Here is an 11,559-nt window from a genome sequence, read left to right on the forward strand (position 1 = left end):
GTTGGTTGGTTGGTTGCATGGACGGACGGATGGACGGACTCACCTGTGGACATCCAACATGGCCGCACTCGGCCTTCCGACAGACCACTTGGCCCCGGTTACAGGCGCAGAACTCGCAGCCGGTGCCGTTCCACATGTCTCCATGGTAACGCACCTCACCCTCGTACAGGCAGCTTCCTTTGGCAGGAGCACATTCGTCGCAGCACCGACCGGCGCGCCTCACTTTGGTCAGACCCTGCATGGAAACGGATCCATTAGAGGAGAAGGAAAACTCAGAGAAATGTTTCTTTTTTCCGCCTGTTTTCAGGGAAGACGAGAGGCTAAAAGGTTTCTTGTTGCTTCGTCACAGAAACACAGCTGGGCCCATCAGGCAAGAGACCAGATTTAGATGGATACTTTTATTTATTTATTTTTTTCTAAAAGATTCATGTTTTGGTTTCTGTCTTGTTTTTCTTTGTTCTTACGTTTTCCAGCTGCTTCTCCACATACACCTGGTTTAGAAGTTATTTAATTTATTATTAGGATCTTGGGTTGTTCAGAGGAAGCCTGACCAGAAACCCAAACAACTCAGAGGAGCAGCATCTCTACTCCAACCAAGCAGACAAAGCGTACCTCCTTCTCTTCAAACTCCCCAAATGTTTCACAAACTGCCTTTTTATTTTATAATCCTATATTTCCACCAAACCTCCAAGTCAGTCTTTAGATAAAATAATAAGAACAACTAATGTTTCAGATAAGCATTAAGATTATAAACAGTTGGGATTCAGATCTGTTACCTAATCCACATTAAAGGTATGAGTATGCACTTATGCAGCCATTTAATGTTTTGATGTGTGTGTGCATGTGCGTGTGTGCGTGTGTGTATTGTTTTTTATGCTCCCCTGTGATTCCACCACCAACAGTTCCAGCGCACTAAAGAAGCTGTAAGATGAAATTTGCATGCAATTAAGAATTAAATGTCAGGCTGCATGAATATTTTGTGCATGCATCGTGTGTTTAAGTGTAGGCGCGTGTGTGTGCGCGCGCGTGCGTGTGTGTGTGTGTGTGTTTGTATAAGTAATTGCACTTGTCATGCTGTGTTGCTGTAAAACTGTTTACAGAGTTGCACTGTGGGAACTCGCCTCCGTTTTGGGAATATTATGCAAACCTCCCTGATGTACACATCTACATTTCAGCTTCAAGACTTTCTGTTTTAAGTTAGACTTCAAGACTCCTCGTTTTCTTCTGAAGAGTGTGTGTGTGCGCGTGCGTGTGTGTGTGTTTGTATAAGTAATTGCACTTGTCATGCTGTGTTGCTGTAAAACTGTTTACAGAGTTGCACTGTGGGAACTCGCCTCCGTTTTGGGAATATTATGCAAACCTCCCTGATGTACACATCTACATTTCAGCTTCAAGACTTTCTGTTTTAAGTTAGACTTCAAGACTCCTCGTTTTCTTCTGAAGAGTGTGTGTGTGTGCGTGCGTGATTGCTCACCTTGTCGCAGACGGCTGGCCGACAGGTGTCTGCGTGACATTTCGACTGACCCCGGTCGCACACGCATGTAGTGCAGGCGTCCTTCTGCCACTGCTCCCCGTGCTGCAGGGAGACACAGACGCACATTTAGATTGCTCCAAACTCGAGTGCGACACCAAAAGCCGATTGAAATCCAGGGAGCTTTGTTCCTCTGAGGGCGAGACAGAAAACCAGGGGCGTCCTGGGAGGGAGGAGCGGTTCAAACACACAGCCGGCACCAAAATGTCAAACAAATCCTCTGTTTTAGGCTGGAAGAAGAAGAAGGGAGGCAAGAATAATAATAAATAAATGTGCAAAAGGTTAATTAGTGAGATTCTGCTTTGTAAAAATGTTCACCAAATTAAGACTTTTAAAAACTATTATGTTAGTCACTCAAAGCACAAAGCATAGAATTAGACTGAATAGATCCACCCCTATAAATCGGGCACATTGTCAGCAATACAAATCTAGATTTTCTTACGATATCGGACTGATACAGATTAATATCGGATCTGTGAATCTCTAGAGATTAACGTATTTAACTTACATTGTTTTCTAATGAATTTAGGACATTTTAAGGCTTTAATTTTGGCTGTGTACTGGCTTATCTGTCCATTAACTCCATTAATCCAAGACACAGATCCAGCAGGCGAACACAGACAGAGACGATCTCCAGACCCGCCTGAGTTATTCCTAGGCCAGCGGCGATAAATATAATCCCTGCAGCGAGTTCTGGGTCTGCTGCAGGGTCTCCTCCAGGTCAGGAGCGTCTCCAGAACGAGCTGTCAGTTTACCCAGACATGGACATTTCAGCTGCTGTTTATGCTTCCAGCTCAAACTCTGAGTTATTCCCAGACTTCTTAAAAGCTTGGCTACAAGTAAAAATAGCAGACAACGTCAGAAAGGACTGCAAACGTTTTTATTTCCTTTAACTTTTTCACATTTTACCATTTCAGACTCAACAAGCTTCAGACAAAGTTTAGCATAAACATGAGATGGAAAGAAAATTAGAAATGTTTTTGCTAAGATTTTCAGACACAGAAATCTCTGTTGTGCTGGATAAAGTTAAGAACCTTACACTGAAAAAACACAAAATCTTACCAACTTGGGATTAGTTTCTACTGCAAATATCTTAGTGCACTTGAAATAAGACAAAACTAACATACAAGTAATTTTTCAGCAAAATATAGGAGTTTGTTTTAACTCACTAATTCCTTAATACTGAAGGAAAATGTACTAAAATCATCCACTTCTAACAAAACATTTCTCCCATGTTAAAAGTTAAATAATCTGCTAATTGAACTGGAACTTTTTCATCAATATTAAGGGATTATTGACGTCTATGCACCACAAATCTGCAGCAAACTTCCAGAAAAATGTAAAACAGTTGAAACAATGAGTTCCTTTAAATCTGGACTAAAATCCTGATGTTTAGAGCTACTTTTCTTCCATAACAAATGAAACATTGACCAACGTTTTGATGTGTAATGACAGCACTTGGAAAAATGTAATCCTTCCCAGGGTGGATCTTTGTGAAATGTGCCATATAAATAAAATTTTATTTGATTTAATTAATATCTTGTTGAAAAGTTACTTGTAAGTTAGTTTAGCTTTATTTCAAGTGAGCTAAGACATTTCCACTAGAAAATAGACCAAAAATACTTGGTAAGATTTAATGTTTTTGCATTTTATGAATGTTTGTTGTTAGCAAACATTAAACCAAGAAACACAGCAAGGAGAAAGTTGTGGAGAAGCTTAAAACAGAGTTGTCATAAAACAATACCACAAGCTCTGAACATCTCCAATTAAATGAATATGTAAATCAAGTAACTTCTTTTTGTGCTTCATATCTGGTGAGTTTCAGGTCTCAATTTTATAATCCAGTTTAAATTGAGGTCGCCGTCCTGCAGACGTCAGATTTAATTCCAATTTAATTTCTCTTTAAAGTTAAACGGCTGAATTAAATATTGACCCAGGGCTCGGAGAATGCAAATGATTTCAGTGTTTAAGACATCAAAACCCAGAGAAGCTGTTTGAACATCAATCATCTCTGAGTGATTTATGACCTTCCAGGAGGATTTAAATTCTCACCTGAACAAACGGATCAAAAGAGCTCAGAATAATAATTTATATTCAACCTGAACGTTGTTTTAACATTCAGTGAATCGCTCTTCATTTACACACCGCGAGTAACAGAGCAAAACGGTATCTGTATTTAACAAGTTAAATTAAAAGAAAGCACTAATACAGACTTTTTTAAAATTTTGTGCTAACTGCAAAAAAGACTTTTAAAAATCATTGTTTTAATAAAAAAAATAGAGGAGAGAAACTACATTAAAACTATATTATTCCAGTTAAAACTCATGAACAAACAAAAGGACAAACACTAAAATTAAGAAACTTTGTTTCTTTTAATAAAGCAAACACATTACATTTTACATCTACCAGTGCATCTCAATAAATTAAAATACTATTGAGAAGTTAATTTATTTTAGTAACTCTCGTCACTAAAAGTGAAATGTCATATAAATTAATTAAATACTGATGTTTTCAAGCCGTTATTCCTGCTAATTGTGTTTTTCAGCCACTAAAAATGCAACATTAGACTAGAATATCCCAACAGATCAATAGAAAAACTGTTTTAATGCAGAAATACCTGTTTAGAGGTTATTTTCAAAAAGTAAATCTAATTTGTGCCTGTTCAATTATTTCACAAAGATTAGAGAAAATTAGAGCACTCTGTTTCATTTAAATATTCATGTTTTGTTAGTAGGTGAAAAATTAATTCACTGAATTATTTATGGAGGTTTTATGTGGGGAAAAAAATTACTAATTGTGTCCAGTGAGTATTTCACTCTTCATGAGACTTGATGTCTTCAGTCAGAGGCTTCTTCAAATTTGTTGTCATACAGACTGCTACTGGAGATCTTTCCTGCCAACAGCCATCACTACTGATGAATCTGAATAAAGACGAGGCACAACAACGTTTAATTTCCCTTTGGGATCAATAAATGTAATTGAATAAAACTTAATAATTGTTTTATTTAGATGCCTGCACATTTCTGTACTTTGTCAACAAACAAGCTAGAAAATATTTTCTTTTCTAAAACTTTAATACTCCGCTGAATAAATTGGCTGATATACATGAAATATCAATGATCACATTATTCCTTCTGAAGCTGAGAGCATGTGTGTATTTAAAGATCCAAGCGCAGAATAAAGAGGGATGCACGATGTGATCAAAGTGAGAGATCAGAGTCTGCACGGCGCTGAAAACACAGCAGGTGGAAACAAACAGCGAGTAAAGAGGACGGACTGAAGCTTTCAGCCCACCTGGTATTGAGTTCCAGCAGAGAGACAAGGGTTGGACACGCACTGGGGACAGCATTGGCCTGGCTGGATCACCAGGTTCTCATGCTGGAAGAGGAGGGAAACAGAACAGGTGAAACAGAGAAAACTCCTTTAACAGGTTCTGAGTCAGAGCAGGATGAAACACCGGGCTAACGTGCCATGAAATAAATCTCTCATATCAGTCCATGTCGATAATTATTGGTCCTTTATTTTTGTTTGTTTTAAATATCTAAAGTACAACCAAATTTCCTGTTTTCACCATAGTTTTTATTTCACATTGTTTTTTTTATTTATTTTTAAGCAGTTAGGAGGCAAAGTGGGGGAACCTGAAACTGCTGCTGTGCCAGTTACTCAGCGGGTTGTTGCTAGGTAACCAAAGCCGAGAGGGAACCTGAAAGGCTTGTTACCCACCAGGCTGTTGCTAGGCAACCAAAGAAAGAGTGAGTTAGTAGTTGAGCAACTAAAGCTTTTCCTCTGCCTACACCCCCCAGAATGCCTTGCGGTTCTGGATCAGAGTTCAGCAAATATTCCACAAATTGATTAATCTATCAGCTGTATCATCTATTGATACTGATCGCATGTCTGTCTCCACTCTGGCCTCATCCGTCTAAGGGACAATATCTAGAAACTTTGTGGTTCATTTAAAGGGAAAGTATTATGTGTTTCTCAGCCACATAGTGTCATTTTATAGACCTTCAGTTGATATAAAAATATTACATGACTTAAATTAAAATTTACTTTGTAAATTAATGCCTTGTAATTGAATCTGTGTCTCTTTAAGAAAGTTTTGGCAACATCTTGGGATTGTGCCAACACACACATCCCAGTACGTCCCAGACCAACAAACAACCAGTACTACAGCTGTAATGGAAATGCTGATAATCAGTAGCTTAAATACATTTAATTTATAGAAAATAGCTGCTGTTTTAATTCTTTATTCCTCTGGAAACAAAATCAAAGTGATTAGTTTCTCATAGAAAGCGTTTCTATTTTGATGTAGATTTAGTTTATTAAACAAGGAAAGTGTGAAAAACACCATAAACCTTAAACTTTCTTTTTATCATGGCTATTTTATCTAATAATTTTGACCTTCCTCTCATCTCTTTGTCTAAATTTCAGCATCAGTCAGCAATAATCTACTGAATTCAAATAACTGAGCAGGACAGACACAGACTAAAAGATGAAAACACTGGAAGTGTGTTTGAGATGAAACTCACTGGTCTGCAGGCCACTTGCTGACACTCCACCACCGAACACTGGGCCTTCCCACTGCTGCACACACATCTGGTACACAAGCCGGGCTCCCACTCCTCTCCGTCCCTGTAGCCCACACCCTGCCAGGAGCAAGACTCTGACACGCACCAACAAAAACTAAATGAGTCAATAGCAAAGATGGCCGCCAGGTGAAGAGTATTACTTTCCTGTACGATCTGTGATTTAGAGTCAGGAAACAAAGAGGATTAGCTAATTAGCTGCTAAACGGCGAGATAAATCATTGTCTCTCCAAGACATCATTAGATCCAATATTAACATTTCAGCACGAATCTGAAGATCTGGTGGAACGTCATGTCTGTACGTGGTTAATCACCTCATAAATATGGTGTCCAAGGATATGAATTTAAAATTATTATCACAAAAATTATCACAAAATCAGTGAAAAAATAACAAATTCTGGAATTTCAAGATGTGCAACAAAAACAATATCCATCTCTGAAAGAAATCCGGCTGAAAAAAATATGTATTTAGTCTGAATTTTACATTTTCCAGATGTTTTAGTGCAAAAACACAAAATCTTAATTTTGGTCTAATTTCTATTTTAGTCATAAAATAAAACTAAATGTACTTAGAAGTAACTTTTCAGGATGAAATAGTAGCTCGAATTAAATCAATTATTCCTTAAGATTGAAGAAAAACTGCTAATTATAAGCTAAATAATCTGCCAGTGAAGATTTTAGTTTACAAAATGGGAAAAATGTCTTGTTTCACTAAAGGTTCAGCTGAAGTTTAAAGTAAAAATCTGCAGAATGCAGCAAATTTGTTTTCCAATTATTTGTCAAAATAGCTAATAGAATAATTTCAAATGATATTTGAAGATATTTTAATTTCACTTAACATCACTCTCATACAGATACACAGAATAGAAAATGTATATTTTATTTTGAATATTTTTAAGGTTAAGTTAAACAGAAGGTAATTTTTTTCAAAAGTAGAGGGGCAAACTATTTTAAAGTAATGTTTTATCATTTTATGCTAAGTTTAAATCATCGTATCAACTTGAAATAGATTCAAAGCAAACTAAGACATTTATTATATATTTTAAGAATACTCATTGAATACAGATGAATATTAAGATTACTTCCTGAATTTATAGAGCTGTATCATTGTTCCACCACTAACTCATTATAAAGGTTCCATTGTCTAAATGTCAATGTTGTTAATATTAAGCTTAAAATATTCTGTAACTTGTAATTGTCAGAAATTAGAAGATTAAATCTGCAATTTCTCAAAACACCAATAATTCAAAATATACAGCCTGTACAATATCTCTGCAGAACAATAAATGCTTTATTAAAAACAATCTATAACAAATGCGGTCTGTATTAAAGTCTTCCTGCACAGGGAGATCTGAAGCAGCTCTCACCTCCATTACTGCCGCACTTGGGGCAGCAATCCCCAGCTGCGATGAACGGGGTCTGGTCCGGCGAACAGGTGACTTGTGGGCAGGGCCGGGCGTGGCAGGACACACTCCCTTTGGAGCAAACACACACCGAGCAGGGAGAGGGACTCCACTGGCTGTCGTGCTGTGGGAAGCAAACAAACAAAGAAAAAAAAAACAATTACATGGAGAAATCAAACCTACGGCAGAAATAAGACAAGAAGGAGAAGAGACAGCGAGACGAAGCAGGCTGAGGAGAAGAAACGCTCTAAGCCTGAGTGACAGATGAGAAAACTGAGTGGGTAGGAAGGATAGAGTGGGTAAATACAATGGGGTATTGGGAACGGTAAATTCCCGCCAAAACATTATAAAAATATAAAGTCTAAGAAATTTTCTGNTTTTTACTTATTTCTTCTCCAATGAAAATTCCTCGCCACTGCTTGCGAGTTACCTTCCAGATTTCCACTGCCTACCGGCTTCCAGTTAGCTTACAGTTGACTGGAAGTATTAATCTAAGAAATTTTCAGGGAAAACTGGATATTTCTGGGTTTCAAAAACCAAAAATGTCTGACTTTTCAAGCTCAAAAGATTTCAGAAAGTCAAAGATTTTCACTTTTTGAAATTTCCACGTTTCTTTCCAGAAAGGATTGATCTTAATTTTTTTTTTTTACTTTTCGTGCTCAGAAATTAAGTGTAAAATAAGTTTAACATAACTTAACTTCCAATGTCCTTGCTGAAGCCAAAAATGTTGCCAAATGATTGACGCAATTTTTTTATTTTTTTTTAATTGAATGAGCTTCAACATTTCACATTTCCGCCATTTTCTCAATCTCACCGTCGTCTCTTTCACTTCTCGTTACTGATTGGCTGGGGTGAAGTCACATGATTACCAACTGTAAACGTAGCGCAGCGTCTTAAAGGGACATGAACGGAGCCTACCACAGCATAGCCAAAAAAAGGGAGAAAAACTACTTCTCTTTCAACTTTTAATAACCTGAAAAATTACATCAGTCATTCTCATAAATTTTTGTGTCAGTTAATTTTCGGTTTATCACCCAGGCCTCCCCTTGAGGTCATTTTAATAACCAATATTTCCTGAACAAACACCTTAGATGAGCTGTAACAAGGCAAAATTGAGTTTAATTATGTTTAATTTGTTTATACAGCAATTTAATCAAACAAAAGTTAGAGTAAAAAACTTGCTAATGAATAAAAATAGATTTGGGTACAAAGCAAGATAAAACAATTATTAATAAAGCAGTAAAATTAAATTTAAAGCTTTTTGAACAGATTCCAGAGAATAAGCAACTTGAAACTGAAAGCTCTGCCACCCAATCTGCAGATTTAATCTCTTTAGTGATAGACAGAGCTTTATACATTATATCCACAAGTTCAATTTCGTATTTATTAATTTCTACATACCAGTTGTTTCTTTTTAAAGGATTTTGAATAATGTCGTCTATCATAATTTAGAGGTAAATGTACAACGAAGGAGAAACAATGAAGGGAGAATGACACTGAGGACAGGAATCTTTGTGAAGCTGAATTAAAATTGGAGATAACTCCCAGTCAGACATAGAAGTGCTAAAGGCTGAAAATAAAAGATGAGACAAGTTAAAAAGCAGAAAAAGACAGATTAAAGGAAAGTGTGAACATGAAAAGCAGATGTCTAATTTAAATTTGAGCTGAGCCTCAACAGTTATCTCAACTGCCTTGGGCTAAAACTAAACTATGCTAGCTAGCGGCTAACAGCAAAAATTATGACTTTTCCTGGACTTCCTTTTAATATGAAATCTTGGCTTTATATACCTCTGCAGGTCTTACACATTCATAAATCTCAAATTTAATCATTTCTATGAATGAGAAAACTATGGGCACTAGATAAAATCCACAAGTTAATTTCACGCATTTCATCTGCTACTGTATCAATACGAGGGTGATGTACTAGTTCTTCCCCTTTTTAAATTACATTAATTAAACCACATTAAATAGTAGAACAAACAAACAAACAAACAAACCATGAAAACATGAATTAAAAGCAAAGAAACAGTCATTGCATAAAAAAGAGACAAGAAGAAGTTAAAAAAAAACCTCAAATATTATGGGGAAAACCCCCCAAGTGATTTATGATTCACAATTACTAAAACTATGGAACTAAATTGGGGGCATAAAGTTTGTTCAACAGAAGAAATATTGAAAATGAAGAAAAAAATATATTTGAAACAGAAAAAATATTTTGAATCTGAAAAAAATAGTTTTAAAACTGAGAATACAAATTTGAAGCTTAAAGTTTAAAACCTGAAAATAAGTTTCAAAACTCAAAAAATAAATAAATAAAATAAAAAACTAATTTTGTAATTCAAGTGTTTTTCGCAGGTTCAAAATGGTGTTTCAATTTCCAACTATTTCTTTTTTTTTCTTTTAAACAAACTTTATGGCCTTAATTTAGCTCCATATAAATCATACATTTAATTATCTGATAGACAGAACTATATAAAACACACTGGAATTAATCTGTGAGTTTATATTGAATGCCATTCCTAGAAGCTCTGTCTCCTTAAATAACCAACAAACTGTCAGGTTTTTCCTTCACCGCTGAACATTTAAATTTTGTACATGTGCTAAAATAAAACCAGCAAGCGACAACACTTTAGTAAACATTCAAGTTCAGTTTGAAAAATCATTTAGAGCTTAAAATACAATTAATGGAGTCAAGTCTTTTGATGTCTGCAAAATAGTTTCCAACAACCGACTCGGGTTCATGAGTTGCAGCAGCTTAAAAATATTCACAGTTCTTTGGTGGAAAAAGATTAAATTCTCAAAAAAGCCATGACTTGTGAGCACAACTCCTCCCCCAGCCGCCCAGATCCATGTGAAGCGCCACTTCACTGCGATGCCAGCAGACTCTGTAAGCCCTGCCAAGAAAAAGACTTGCTTCTCTTGAGAACTTGTACTGTCTAAATTGGCTGCCAAAAGCTGAAGGACACTTGATTGAAGATAAACAAGGGAGTGATGCTTCTGTGTGAGGAGAGAGCTGGAAAAGTCTCAGGAAACAAGTTTTTTATGAAGAAAAATGCCAGTAATGTCAGAAAATGTATCAAAACACAATTCTGCTTCCATTGGTGAATGAATAAAAGAAGGCTTTATTAGACAGAGGCTTGAAGCTGGAAATGGAGAGACTTGCAGCTGACACATTTTTGATGTTTTGTGGTATTTTCTTGCAGAAAAGAATCACCAGTATGTTGGACAATAGTTTTAGTAATAAACCAACACAAAATGCAGCATAATTGAGATGTGGAAAGAACATAACAACCCCCCTTTTTACGACACAGAATTACCAAATAAAAATTGGGAAAAAATTAGTTGGGTTTGCCGCATTTTCATTTTGAGCCACATTAAGATCATAAATATCCTCAAATTTGTGGGAGAATGTATTGATAAAGCTAAAAAATCCCATAAACACAGTGGGTTAATATGCTTTAGATCAATGATGTCCAAACTTTTTGCCAAATTATTAAGTTGAAAGCACTTTGGGGCCACAAAAGTTATTTTAAAGTGACAGTATTATGTGTTTTCCATCCATAAAGTATCATTTTATAGCACAATTCAGTAATTATATTACCTTCATATATCAAACATGACTTCCAGATTCAACGTCCTGAAATTGGGCCTCCTGCTCTTTCTGACACTCTGCTTTCAGGAAGTCACCACAACAGAAATACTGCCCCTTTAAAACTAACTTTTTGTGCCTTTTTTATTTTATCTGCTCAATAATAAACTAAAAATGTAAAGTTTGATTTAAATCAAACTTGTGGAAAATGGATCTGTTAATCATAGTAGGATTTTGTTATTGTCAGACATTTTCAAACTGCATGAGATTGATTATTTTTCATTTTTGGGCTGCAGATGATTTGCGTTTGAGTAAAAGTGGGTTGATGTTTGTGGTTACTCTAAAGCTAAGACGAAAGCAGAAACATCGTTAATTATTGGCAATCTATTTTTGTACTTCATTTTTATTAAAACAGGATGTGATTTATTTGACAAAAAACTTCCCTACAAG

At 36.0% G+C, this 11,559-nt stretch overlaps 1 protein-coding gene across 1 annotated transcript in view; it reads right to left on the reverse strand.

Moving 5' to 3' along the window:
* The window catches only part of fras1 (Fraser extracellular matrix complex subunit 1), a 242,457-nt gene that overhangs the window by 148,749 nt on the left and 82,149 nt on the right, over nt 1-11,559 (reverse strand). The window contains exons 5-9 of the mRNA XM_016669157.1: nt 7,485-7,644; nt 6,061-6,194; nt 4,826-4,909; nt 1,475-1,576; nt 44-235 (exon numbers count right to left, since the gene is read on the reverse strand). Coding sequence (XP_016524643.1) covers nt 44-235; nt 1,475-1,576; nt 4,826-4,909; nt 6,061-6,194; nt 7,485-7,644 — 672 coding nt within the window. The remainder of the gene's footprint in view (nt 1-43; nt 236-1,474; nt 1,577-4,825; nt 4,910-6,060; nt 6,195-7,484; nt 7,645-11,559) is intronic.

This window comes from Poecilia formosa, unplaced genomic scaffold, assembly GCF_000485575.1.
Source record: "Poecilia formosa unplaced genomic scaffold, Poecilia_formosa-5.1.2 Scaffold20, whole genome shotgun sequence".
Lineage (NCBI taxonomy): Eukaryota > Metazoa > Chordata > Actinopteri > Cyprinodontiformes > Poeciliidae > Poecilia > Poecilia formosa.